Source organism: Triticum dicoccoides, chromosome 7B (assembly GCF_002162155.2).
Source record: "Triticum dicoccoides isolate Atlit2015 ecotype Zavitan chromosome 7B, WEW_v2.0, whole genome shotgun sequence".
In the NCBI taxonomy this organism is placed as follows: domain Eukaryota; kingdom Viridiplantae; phylum Streptophyta; class Magnoliopsida; order Poales; family Poaceae; genus Triticum; species Triticum dicoccoides.
The window spans coordinates 732,264,786-732,278,858 of record NC_041393.1 but is presented as its reverse complement, the minus strand read 5'-3'; the positions used below and the strand labels follow the sequence as shown (position 1 = coordinate 732,278,858).

The following is a 14,073-nucleotide window of genomic DNA, read 5'->3' as shown; positions in this document are numbered from 1 at the left end:
GACAGACTGCACAGTGCACAGGGTGAGGCTGACTTTGGTAACGTGAACACGCCGACTGTACTAGTGTCAGGCACAGGGTGTTGTTACTTGACTGTGAGGACCGTTTTAATAGTATTTTGACCATCAAGTGTACCACAATTGTACTACTACTACTACTACTACTACTACTACTACTACTACTACTACTACTACTACTACTACTTCTACTACTACTACTACTACTACTACTACTACTACTACTACTACTACTAGTAGTAGGAACATGAGTACTCCAGTACTGTATAGTGGAAATAGGTCTCCCGTGCTAGCATGCCTGTTCACTTCATCCTCCAGGTATCATCCATATTGCAAGCAGAACCAAATTCTCGTGCATGCGGAAGCACGAAGATGGGTCTTTGACGAGGATAACCATGTACTCCCTCCGTCTAGGTGAGCGCAACCTAGGTGGCTGTAGATTGGACGAGAAAGAGCATCGGGACGAGCAAAACTTCCAACCACGGCACTGTTACAAATGGAAGCAAATCAACAATTAATACGTAGTTATAAGGATACCTTTTCAGCTCTCCAAGAAGGCCCAATCAACGCCCTGCGGCGATGCATGCAGTGCTCATTCTGGTGCATCAAGGACGGCATGCAGATCGTTCGACTCTTGAGAAGAGGAAAAATGGAAAGGTACAACGCGGCAGCAGAGGAAGAGAACGCTGGCTAACGAGGCTGGGAGGGGATCGAGCAGGAAGTTAATGCTCCACGCCTAAAGGTTTTGGGAAAACCTGATTTTCATAAGGTGACTTACTCACCTAAACGGAGGGGGTATTCCTTAACCAGAGAATGTTGCAACATTATATGGCAAAGTATGGCAAAGTGTGCCTCCCACTCACGCGCCAATATCCATCTGAACCAGCTACGACACATTTTTTTATCTGTTTGCATAGGTCCCACCTATCAGGAAGGATGGGCACGTACACGAACAGGTACGACTCATCAGTCTACTCACATAGCCTTTTCGTTTAGTCTACCTAGCCGTCTAATCAACTGCCTGCACACCACTTCTCCCATTTACTTCTCCATCGGGAACCGATTTTCTTCGGCTTCTTCACCTCCCCTTCATCTTCATTTGCATCCAAACCCCATTGCTTTCACATTGTTTTAACCTCTTTAAATAATCATCTACTACTTCAGTTAGACTAGCCATCTAGTCCTAATTCTCCAAACCATAGCCCTCTGTTCCAGCGGTTCCAAATGGCGAAAGAGATCGAGATGCAGGTTTTTAGCGTCCAACATGTCCTCGTCGAAGGCTCATTGAGCATAGTTGCCACCGTCACCATCCACCCAAGGGTTGTTCGGTAGTGGATCAACAATGTATCCAACTCCCTCAAAAAGGTAGAGATGAGGGTCATCGGTCTCGACGCAGAGTACACGGAGCATGCCACTGGGAAGATCCAACGCGCTGCCGTCCTTCAGCTGTGCCTCGAAGATGATGTTTTGATGTACAACATCATACACTCACCCTCCATACCAGGTGAGCTTCACGATTTTTTGTCTCGGGAGGACGTACATTTCTGTGGGGCAGCCATCGAAGGGACAAACAGAAGCTGGAGTCGTACAACCTTGATTTGAAAAGCATCGCTGACCTACAAACCAGAATCAAAATTCCTGTAGAAGATTGTGGTAAACAGACACTATCCCTATTCGACGTAGCAAATTTTGTGCTCAGTACAAATCTTCAGAAGGGTGACGAGACGGTGGTATTAAGGTCGTCTAGATGGGAGAATTATCCCTTAACATACGAGCGGATAAAATATGCTGCCCTCGGTGCCCGTGTGAGTTTTGAGATAGCTGCAAGGTCCAAAGAGCTTGTTGGAAGCCGTCTCCCACAGAAAATGAGAACAACAACAACAACAACAACAAGAAGAAGAACAAGAAAAGTCTGCACCAGCAGGAGGGCATTATGGATGGATGGACTATTTCCTCTCTTGTAAAACAAAATTATTCCCTCTCGGTGTATATTGATATAGATGGACTATTTCGATGGTGTGCATGTCTTTGGAACAAAGTAGTAGCATGGGTCCGCTTGACTATAAGGAACTATTTATCCGCATATATAGCTTTCTCTGGTACTCCCACTACTAGGAAAATGCTTATACATATAAGTTTACCAGTATCGTTTGTTTGTGTCCCCACGCTACTGGTAATTACCAGTAGCGCTGGGTACAAAGCACGCTACTGGTATGGCTTAGCAGCAGCGTTGGTTTTTTCGAGGCACACTACTGGTAAATTATTCTTGACCATGCCCCGCGGACAAACCATAACAATAGCGTGGGTCGTAAATCTACGCCACTAGTAGTGGATAACCGGAGAGCCAGTGAGACACCCTGCGCTACCGCTATAATAGTCCGTCAGTCCCACACCGGACCACCCCACCAACCGTCCCAGTTCAACCCCACACCGCACCCATCCCCGATCCAGATTCCCTCCACCTCCTCTCCTCTCCTCTACCGCCGGGATCCCCTCCCGGTTCTTCTCTGGAATAAGGCGACGGAGCGAGAAGGGAAAGGGGAAGGGGAAGCAGTTTGTGTCGGCGCGGCGGAGCAATGGTGGACAAGCCGAGCCGGGCGCTGGTGCTGTATGCCGCCGGCCACGCAGCGCTGCTCGCCGGGGGCAGAGGGGGGAAGGTCCAGCTCGACGCGTACGCCTCCATAGCCTCATGCGGCTTCCTCTCCGTCTGCACCCCCGCGGTCAACGGTGAATTATGTAGCGGACCCGTTTGGAGATGCCGATATGTGCAGAGAGAGATGGGTAACCGTGGAGTGGATCTCGCAGCGGACCGCCGGCCCCCGGCCCCAGGGCTCGTACATCCATCCGGCCACCGGCGACCTGCTCGCCGGTGAGTATGTGCAGCAGCCTGAAGAGGCGCCTGTAGGCAGGGGAAGCCGCCGGATCTTGCAGCGCAGCGCAGTTGAGGTATAAATCCGTTCCTCTCTTCTCAATCCGACTAAATTAGTTTCTTTGACTAGAATCATTAGGGTCCATCTTAAGTCTTAACTGCAAACTGTTGGTCGTCCACCACAGATTTGCTCCCGCTCTATATCCTTCACCGTTTACTGTTTCTTCAACTAAATCATGCGTGCCTAATTTGGTCGTATAAGCCACTCTAAATCACCGTCTACAGATCTGCTGCCCAGCTGGCATGTGTGTCTCAGTACTGAGACTAATTTGGTCGTATAAGCCACTCCTAGGATCTTCTCTAGTGAGTCCATCCATTTGCTACCAGATAACTAGCACATGCTCACCACTCTTTATGAAACAACATATATCAGATACTTCTTGATTTGCTTGCCAACTAAATGGTGCAAATTACTTCATGTATGCAAGTCAGTGTAGCATGAAAATCACAACTGTTTTGTGTAATTAAAAGAGATGCTAGTGCGGAAGAAATGAAAAGGAACTGAGGATTTTGCCGCCCAGTCAGGTTCTGGCAGCAGTTCTAAGGACACTAGAATAATCGACCAGGCGTTCACTCTGCTGGGATTTGCAGAGGGGAATGTCCAGGATGCGTCCGAATTCGATCTGATGTTTGTGCATGCCGTAATGGAGAACACAGCCAGCAAGCTTGGGAAATTAGGGATGAAGACGGATCTCAACCGGGTTGACAAATTGGTGTCTTCAGTCATGGAAGCTGCGCCGGTCGGTTCAACTGTCGCTGCCCGTATTCATGTTTCTGTTATCTTGAGCTATGGATCTGCTACTGCAAATAAGGAAGAGGCATGCCTCATCTTGAACTCTTCAACCGAAACTGATTCCGGCTTGAAGTTACTCCGTCCACAAATAACTTTATTATGCATATCCTGCAGGAATCATCATCCAATGCTACTGGCACAGTGGCAACAAGGAGTAACACGTTCTGATTTGGCCAAGGAGTTCTCTATTGAGGAATTTATAAAGGTCTGCTTAATGCACTTTTTAGAATGTTTGCCTGAATCAAAGAAACTTTATCAAATAATACTATATATGCAAGTTTGTTCCCGTGATCCTGTTTATTACTTTATTTCTTCAGTTGTTTATAATGGACAAACACTGCAGTTCTCCCTTTTCCTAGTGTGGGTACTGGTGCCAGCATTAGAAACATGACAGTACCTTTTTTAGGAAATAGAGTTTGTAGATTAGAATAAGCCATGTAGTATTGATATTAATTCCTTGGGTAGTGGGTAGTTTATGTGATAATATAGTTACTATGGTATTACAAATTCTCAACCTCCTCTTTTGATTCGTAACAAAATCATTTCGATAAATTGGCAGGGCTTCTCTTCTGTACAACCAACTTTACCCAATTGCTTCCACAGAGCAACACCAAACTCCGCACTTAGCATCATTGTGTCAGTGCAACACCAATTCAGCACTTAGAATCATTGTATTTTGTCATTTAACTTTAGTTTTGTAGGTATGTGACAGATTTATTGCCTGTAAGCTTGTGCAACGGTTTTATGACAAAGCCCTTGCGTTTGGTCTAAAGGGCTATGCAAAGCTGTAAGTATCCGGTCCTCAGTAAGCATTTTTACATGACTCTTTTTACCGAATCTCCAGTTTTGGCGTCATTCTTACTGTTTTGGTTTTGGTGCTACTGCTATACTCTCCTGTAAATTCCTACTATGTCTATATATGAAACCTAATTTTATTCTTTTTTTAATAAGTTAGATTCTTACTTGAGGACAAAAGATAGACTTTGTCTATCTACCCTAGTTCAGTGATGCCATTTTTTTGTATTTCTAATTCTTCTAGGTAGTACCATCAAAGAGCAGACCAAATGATTTATTCAGGAAAGAGGAAAAGCCCATTAACTTGAGAATTCATTTGTCAAGTCTGTGAACTGGCAGGTATATATGTTCAGGCTTCAGTTTGTATAGTCACTATGCTCTACCAACAGTAGATTCATGAACTTTGTTATCTTTGAAAACGTGAAAGATATCAAGGTATTGAAGTGACTACTTAGAAAAATGGATAGATAGAAAATTACCGAAAGAATTATGCCTCTAACTCCTTATGTGCTTCGTAGGTGATGTTTCTTTTTAGGGCTTCCAACACAACAGAATTGCTTCTAATCTTTTGTGTTATATTTTGTCATGGAAGTAGCTATGTGCTGCTTCAGTGTGTAGTTAAGTTGTGCATTATGGCTTAAATAAGAATCTCGGAAAAAAATTGTAGCACATTGGCATCGACATGTACCGCATTGTTTTTCCGTGTCATTCTTCTGAAGAATTTGAAGTTTCTAAATCTCTGTTGGTAATGCTGCAGGCTTGTGGTGGCGACGCTGACGGTCGTCAAGAGGTTCGTGGACTGGATGGTGTCGTGGCTGCCGATGGATTCCTTCATTCGCTGGTGGTGAGGCACGAGCACGACATCGATCGAGGCCTGCTGGAGCTGAGGGTCAGGGCGAGGGACGTGACGGCATCACAACTCAAGGCAGCGGCCGCCGTCGGTAAGGTGTGGCTCGCAAGGCTGCTCGGTGTGTTTCGTCGCAGCTGCAGGCCTCGTGATCAGGCCGGGCCACGTGATCAGGCCGGGCAGGCTTCGCACATTGACTAGGCACACAATACTATGTGATAGGAATTATACATGAGTTGCCGTTAGCTACAATGAGAAATTGTGTGATGGTAGATACGAAAATTGTGTGACAAAATGGAATTGCTTCATTTTTTTTAATTCTTAATAAGTTACTAGTAGCGTGGGGAGGAACTGGGCGCTACTAGTATATAGGATACTAGTAGCGTTTGTAGTTTACCAACGCTACTACTATTTCATTACTGGTAGCGCGTGTACGTAATAGCAGTAGCGTGGGTGAAACACGCTACTAGTAACTTTTTTAGCTGTAGTGTGGGGTAAAAAACGCGCTACTGCTAAAATTTAGCTGTAGCGTCGTAGCAGTAGCGCGGGTGTACGCGCTACTGGTATGCAAAAAACCTACGCTACTGGTATTGTTTTTCCTAGTAGTGTCCTTCCAGTGATCGGTATGCAGTGCATGTGTCCGTAGACACGAGAACTTGTCCATGGAAGTTCAACTACGGCGACCATCACGTTTCATCCACTGCCACTTGCGATTCCCACGACGCCGCTCCAACCCACGGCACCATGTCCCCCGACGTTTGCCTCACCCCTCTCGGCTGCACCGCCCCTCTGCCTTTGTGTGCATGACATGTGGGTCACCTAAAATGCGCCAAGCATCAAGTTTCTACCACAGCCACACGCGATTCCCACGATGCCGCTCGAACCCATGACACCACACGTCCCCCGACCTGCGGCTCACCCCTCTCAGCCCCATGCCCCTCTTCCTTTGGGATCATTACATGTGGAGCAGTCACCTATCGCGTCCACATGTTATTGACTCAAAGGAAGGTGTAGTAAGGGGCTGAAGCTCAGTCCCGAGGGCCCTGGGAGGGAAATGTAACTCCTGCGCCAGGCCTTGTGGTGCTACCGCTGCACGAACTCGTGCCAAACTCGAGATTTGTTTCTTTACTATACATGCACACAACATTTTAATGGACATTGTAATCTCAACATGTGATGAGGAGCTCTAAATTTGAATTTGAAACTTATAAAACTAAAAGATTCAAAACAAATAAACTGGGAGAGAGGGAGTATATCGTAGGATGTGTCCCATACGAAATAAGTCCCCTGTTTTGTCTCCACGAAAATGTGGATAGAAAGGAGCACAGCGCCTTCGTACTCGTACGGCAACAAATGGGCCACAAACAGCATGGTTTGTCTTTGACCGCCATGTGAAAGGTTTGTGCTATCTTATTCAATCTCACCCGTGGTTCCATTGTACCAATTCATGCGGTGGCGCGCTGTATGGCTGATCCCAATGTTGGACAAAGGTTCTACGAGAACGGTGTCACCGTTGTAAATGTTGTGCAAAATGATGTTGGTACCCTCCCGTACATATGCAAGCCAATGTCCACTTGCACCGAGCCTAATCTGTGAAACAGTGGGCAGGGGGAGAATTAGGAATGGACACGGAAGTAGTCTTTAGGATGCATTTACTACGTGATCAAACTCATCATACCTGCTCATCGGAGGACATACGAGTGCCCTTCAACGTCGGCATCTCAAGCGGCGTCAACTTGCAACTACGGCTACGCCGCGCTGGAGAGACCCCCAATGAAACATCCTCGTGCATTCCACGGAAGATCAAGATGTATTTATATGAGTAGTTTATCTTGTGAGAGAAAAGGATAAACGAGAGAAGGCCTCTAGAGATAGAGATAGACACTACTACTACCAATGTGTTGGCCCATGCGTTGCAATGGATCCAAAGTAGTACTCTAGAATAATATTTGTTCACGTGGTTGAAATATAAACACTCTAGTTTTGATATACATGTGTCAGCAGACATGATAGCTTGTCCATGGAAGTTGAACCACGACGACCATCACGTTTCTTGTTTCTACCACTGCCACACCCACACGGGATTCCCACGACACGGCTCCAACCCACGGCACGACGTCCCCCGACGTGGACATGGATCCTCTGACGTGGCTATCACTGCCTTGCCCTGCCTTTCCTTCGCTGACAGGTGGGACCCACGCCTGGCGGTCCCGCATGTCAGTGACAGAATGCTAGGGTTGTTCGCGTCAGGGGATCCTCATCCCCCGACGTGCGCCTCATCCCTCTCGGCCCCACTGCTCCTCTGCCTTTGTGTGCATGACATGTAGGCCAGTTGAATTGCGGCGACCATCAACTTTCTACCCTAGACAGACCCGATTGGATGCGGTTTGCCTGCTCCACTGCTGTGCTCCGATCCATACTCCCGCACCATCGAATTTTCATCCAGCGGTTGTGACTCATTTCGTCCTGGGCATTAATCCTCAGCTGGAGTACTTCTGTACTACAGGTAGTACCCGGCGGTCTGGCCATCTACGCCTCGTAACACCCCGACGCCCAGCTGTGGAACCCTCGCCAGGGCAACGCCACCACCAGCCGGTTCATCTCTAACGAGTGAGTCGTGAACCACGCCACCACCATGAGAATGACATGTGGGCCAGCCACATTTAAGGTCCGCATGTCATTGTCTCATAGGCCAGGCACTAAGCCACTGAAGTTCGGTCCCGTCGGCCCCGAGAAGGAAATGTAACTCCTTTGGCAGGCCTTGTGGTGCTCCTGTAGTACGAGCTCGTGCCAAAACCGGAATTTGTTTCTTACTACTACAAACTAGTACTAGTAAGGTACACGTGCATTGCATGCATGAGATTCAGGTGGTTTGTGCATTATGCTTCTACATGTGGAGTTTTGTAGATTCTTCATGTGGCAAAATCTACTGGAATGTAGATCATATCCAACGGCAAGTAGTGCTCGGATTTGCCATCTTTGTACCATCGGATTGGCTTGATCCAACGACCAACTTTCAAAGTTATTCACACACTATATAGGGGTATAGATATATAGATGTTCGGTTTGCAGCCTAAGGTTGCCATGCCTAAGCTTAGGCGTGCCACAATATCTTAGGCATGTGTTTGGTTCATTGCTACACTTGTGGCTTGCCACACTTTTCTAGCTACATGGTCCACATGTCATAGACTCAACTTCTTGCCAAATCTTGCCACACTTGTGGTGCCGATTTTGTTAGCCACATTTTTTGCATCAGACACAAGGGTTGTTTGGTTTTAGGCCTAGCAATGCAACACTTTATCATACAATGTTGCCAAACTTGCCTAAGGTTAGGAGTTGTTTGGTTAGTAGAGCTATTTGAATTGTGACTATCTTTGCCATATATCGCCACATGATTTTTGCCACACTTGCTTGAGTTGAGTTGCTTTGTTAGCCACACTTTGGCTTGCCTAAGGGAATCTTGCTACACAGTTATTAGGGCATGTTTGGTTTGTGACTAACTTTCCCAAAGATTGCCACACCTAAAGTTAGGCAAGTTTGACCAACTTAGGTGATTGTTTGGTTCAAGCCACATCTTAGGCAAGCCCCACTTGGGCCCCACATGGCATACACATAAAAACTGTGGCAAAATTCCCTTAGGCTTGCCAACTTGTGGCTCTCATTTTGATGAACCACTACAAGAAACTTGTTAATACATGACGGATTTCTGATGACAGTTTCGAAATTTGTCATGAACAGCCTAGTACAGACCCGCGAGCCCACTAAAGCCTGCCTAAAGCCCTAAACCTTTCCCCGTATAAAAGAAAACCCTAAGAGAATCCCGTCCCCAATCCCTTTCCCCATCCGCCGCCACCACGCCTTGCCTCATCTCTCCTCTCCTCGCCCCCGTCCTCTGCCTCAACCTCCCCGCCTCCAAGCGATGATGACGGTCCGAGATCCATGGCGACAGCGGCTGCATCGGCCCGATGGAAGTCGCGGCCAACCCTAGCCGCGGTAGCGCGCCTCAGTTGCTCACAACCCATGACCTGGGCCATGGATCTACGGCAGGGACCTCCCTCCTCCGTCTCACAGGCCGCTCAACTGCCTTGCCATCTGGAGATTTGGAGCAGCAAGGGCCGGATGAGGAGAGGACGACGACCGTGACCTGCGGCAGGCCCGAGCTCGACCTCGCCGGCAACGTCGACACCCCTCACAAGGTCCATCCCTGCCCCCCCTGTCGTCTCCTCTATCCATTACTTCCTCTTCTCTCCCATCCCCAATCGAAGTTTTTTTGCTTTGATTCAGAATAGCAGGAGCTCTCCGCCTCTCCAGTTTTTTTGCTTTAGAAATAACTTTCTTCCATCTACAAAAGCTGAGAGGCAGAGGGAGGGGCACATAGTTTTACCATTGAATAAGCTACTCCCTGAGCTAGAGTGAGGGGCACAACATTTACCACTAAATACGCTGCTCCATTCAACACGATTGAGGCTCTAAAATGAAAGTTTAACAATCTGCAGCTTTAGAGATTTAGAGGCACACACAAATAATGAAATAGTGTAACAATCTGCAGCTTTGAAAATGTTGGTGTTCTTATTTCATCTTGGTTTGCAGCAAATAATAATTTTGGTGTTATCATTGACTTTGGGCTCCAATGAAAGTCTTGTACGTGTCAATCCTAATTCTCTACCAAAAGTTGTTTAACAGTATGCTAATGCTTTGCGCAAGTCTATCTCATGGACACCCAGATTTTGTACGCAATTTTCTCAACACCATCGCGATACCTCATTGCTGGTGGTAATTTTGCATCGCCACTTATTTTTTTTATTGTTACTGTCAAATACTAATTCTTCAGCTATATGATTGATAATTGTTGATGATCTCTTAGTGTTACAAGTGAAATGTATCCTTGGGCAAAATGTCCACACTTAGATAGGTCCATTACTATCTCCTTATAGCCTTTTGGTTTTATTACTTTCACTATATACCTTTTTTTGTTCTAAGTTTCAACTGTCAAGTGTTAAGAATATGTGGATATTGTTAGTCAGAGTATATCCAATTTCTTAATTCTCTAATAGGGTAGGTTCTGGGGTTGGTTAACCTCATTTATGCAAATTGTTGGTACCTAGAGGTGCCATTCTGTCAATATTGACAAGTTGATTCATGCCTACTTACAAGGCTGGAAAAATTATGTATTACTGGACACAACTGTAGAAGTATGTAGATGTTTGTTTTCTCAACACATAACTATCCCTTCTTTTATTATCATCAAGGATCACTGGACATATGATAATTGAACGAATCTTGTGCACTGTTGTATGTATTGTCCCCCTTTGTTAGACCAGTTTTTTTTCTTTTTCTTGTTTGGATGATATGCACAAATTGTTTGGATGATATGCACAAGTACTTTTGATTTAAGAATTTTGGAGAGCATGAGTTATTCATTTTTACTTTGTTACAATTCTCATATTTTACAATCTATGCATATCTACAAATAGCTAATGGTCTTGTAAATATGCTAGGTATGATTGCGTATCAGGCTACTTGGTGCTGCCCATCAAAATTCGCACGCCATGATAGTTTCCATCAGGAGGGCCGATGGCAAGAACTTGAATAACAACTAAACTAGTTTAAATGTTTTGTCTATGTGAACTGGATTGTACTATTTCCTAACTTTGCTGAGTGATATATTTTATTAATCTATGTTGTAAATTATCATCTCGTGGAGGATTTTGTAAACTGCTATGTTATAGATGCTTGCAGATGACTGCATATATTGATTCATATGTGCATGTGATGCACTTTGGAAATACCTTGTCTTAGCATTACGATTTGCATAACGCATCATGCTTTAAAATGTAATTGTAGAAATTTGGGCTGAATGAAATAGGCTAATGGGTCGAACTAATGGGCTACCCCATGTAGGATATCCATGATGATTTCTGTGACGAAAAATCGTGTCCACGTAGGCTGCCACGTCATTCCAGTTGGTCAATTGAAAACTCTACGTGGCGTTGGTCCATGACGGTCTATTCCGTCACAATGGTTTGGGCCTTAGGCGGGCCTGGGGTAGATCCTTGATGGTCAAAAATCGTCATGGACAGCACCATGTCAAATTATGACGCGATATACATGACGGATTCCAAATCCGTCAAGGATGGGCACCCATGACGGATTTTGCCTGGCCTGTGACGGCTTAGTACCGTCACGTATTAACAGGTTTCTTGTAGTGAACTAACCTTACGCAAGCTTGGCAAAAATGTGTGGCAAAGTATGGCAATGCTAGGCCTAGAACCAAACAGCCCCTTTGTGTCTATGACATGTGGGGCTCACTGTTCATAAAAAAATCTTTGCCTTAGGTGTGGCTAGAACCAAACACCTACCTAACTTGGTCAAACTTGCCTAAGGTTAGGTGTAGCAAAGTGTGGCAAGGAGTGGCTAGGAACCAAACAGCCACTAAGATTGCCAAAGATTGCCACACGTAAGGTTAGGCAAGTTTGACTAACTTAGGTGAGTGTTTAGTTCAAGCCACACCTTAGGCAAGCCACACTAAGGCCCCACATGACATACACACAAAAAATGTGGCAATATTCCCTTAGGCTTGCCAACTTGTGGCTCTCATTTTGAAGAACTAATAACTTTGCCTAAGCTTAGTTGTGGCAAAGTTAGTCATGAATTAAGTTCAACCATGGAGTCTTCTAGATTATACATGTGGCAGAATCTGGTGGATGATATCCAACGGCCAGTAGTGCTTGGATTTTCCATCTTTGTACCGTCGGATTGGCTTCATCCAACGACCAACTTTCAAAGTTTTTCACACACTATATAGGGGGTATAGATATAGATGTGCCAGTCCGTTGTAATGGATCCAAAGTATATCTATTTAGTGGTGTGCACTTTAAACACATTATCTATTTATTTTTCTCTAACCTGTCGTAACCATGCAACCAAGCGATATAAGCTTCATGGGTTCCCCCCACATCATATTATTCATACTACGTTGACTGATAAAAAGATAAATCACCCAAAACAAGATCTTCCCATTTTTTGTTCCTAAGATGTTGTGTCGTGCACGTACCTACTAGTTGTATAGTGGTAGTACTAGTAATATAGTATTAGGAGTACAAACTTGGTACTAGTAGGAGTAGTACTAGTACGGAATGCTCCTACTCTATCAACGAGCCCCATCTGACACCAAATTTCTTGGCTTCCATGCTACAGCTAGATCTTACCCATCTTTCTGTTTTCCAACCCGGCTGCGGGCGGGGTGTGGTTTGCCAATAGTCGGTTTGCTCAACGGCAGTCCCACATGAAAGTGAAAATGCTAGGCAACACGCTTTCCCTAAGCTATGTCTCGTGCCAGACGGGCCGTGGAGTACTCCCGATTCCCGGGCGTGTGGGGGGCGACGCGAACGTGGCAGGCCTTTTCCTTTTACTAGCAATGTGCCCGTGCGTTGCGACGGATCCAAAGTAGTAGAATAGTAGTACTTGTTCACAAACTTGAAAGAAATCACTCGTATTTTGATATACTGCTAATATATTACTCCCTCCATACCTAAATATTTGTATTTTTAGAGATTTCAAATGGACTATCACATACAGATTATATAGACATATTTTGAAGTGTAGATTCACTCATTTTGCTCCGTATGTAGTCACTTATTGAAATCTCTAGAAAGACAAATATTTAGGAACAGAGGGAGTACTTTTCACTCAAAATATATTTCTCAGGCTGTTTTGATTATGTGAGGGAGGGATGTGGTTGCTTTCAAGATAATAAGGGGTTTTCTGCAAATTGGAGCAGAGAGGTGGGTATTGTTGCAAAAATGCCACAACTTACCTCACAACCGATAGATGCAGATCTAATGGTCAGAAACGACGGACGACAGACACACCACCATCACCAACTGAGTCTTTTATAAGGAAAAAGTAGGAGTAGAGAAACATGGATGATTGTAACATTTGGTTCCGCTCCTTGGCACGATCGATAGATAGAAATAACGATTGGAAACGCTAGGGAGGGACTATTTCCGCCAGATAAGCAAGGTACATAGTACTAGGTTGGCGCGTCGTCGGTTTGCTCACACGTGGTCCTACATGTTCTAGTGTTTGTAGCAAGATGCCCGCGCGTTGCACGAAGTTGATGGAAAAGGTAAACACAACTTATAAATTGACGGATGGAGTACTAGTTACAGTGATGCATATAATTAAGCAAAGGGATCGCACATGTTGGTATTGACTGGAACGAGAATGCAATAGCACAATAAGAATTAAGGCCACGATGATGCGATCGCAGTGGTGTTTACAGAAGGCAAGAAGAAAGATGGATCCATGAACGTACAACCTCCTCCTCCTCAACTTAGAGCGCCGGGCCACCGACCAGCGGCTAAGGAGCGGCGACTTTTGTGGCGAGGTCGAGGTGCTTCTCAGCAAAGGCATCCAAGGCTTCTAGCCGGTTGAGGAAGGCCAACGCCGTAGCATCCTCACTGGCCTTGTAGATACCTATGTACACGATTTTCTCATACACGTGGATGTGTAGGTCGACGAATTCTTGCAGGGCGAGGCGCCTCGCGGCGAGCGCAACCTCCAGGTGGGCATTCTTCGTGGCGTCGGCGGGCACTCGCAGGGCCACCAGTGCTTGAAAGAGGTTCCGGCCATGGAGGCCGATTAGGGTGGAAGGCAATGAGGAGCCCGGGCGCGCGGGCTGGAGGAGTACGG

General features: G+C 45.7%; 1 protein-coding gene across 1 annotated transcript; it reads left to right on the top strand.

Annotated features, from left to right (window-relative positions):
* Nucleotides 1-2,591: 2,591 nt before the first annotated feature.
* Nucleotides 2,592-5,580, top strand: LOC119339586. The gene is made up of 3 exons (XM_037611586.1): nt 2,592-2,742; nt 3,443-3,942; nt 5,290-5,580. The coding sequence occupies exons 1-3, from the start codon at nt 2,592-2,594 to the stop codon at nt 5,578-5,580; spliced, it is 942 nt and encodes a 313-aa protein (XP_037467483.1).
* Nucleotides 5,581-14,073: the final 8,493 nt, after the last annotated feature.

Excerpts from the sequence above, each read along its gene's own strand:
- LOC119339586 (XM_037611586.1), top strand. The coding sequence starts at position 2,592 with ATGGTGGACAAGCCGAGCCGGGCGCTGGTGCTGTATGCCGCCGGCCAC. Across the intron at positions 2,743-3,442 it reads CTGCACCCCCGCGGTCAACG|GAACTGAGGATTTTGCCGCC; the intron begins GTGAATTATGTA and ends AGAAATGAAAAG. Across the intron at positions 3,943-5,289 it reads CTATTGAGGAATTTATAAAG|GCTTGTGGTGGCGACGCTGA; the intron begins GTCTGCTTAATG and ends GTAATGCTGCAG.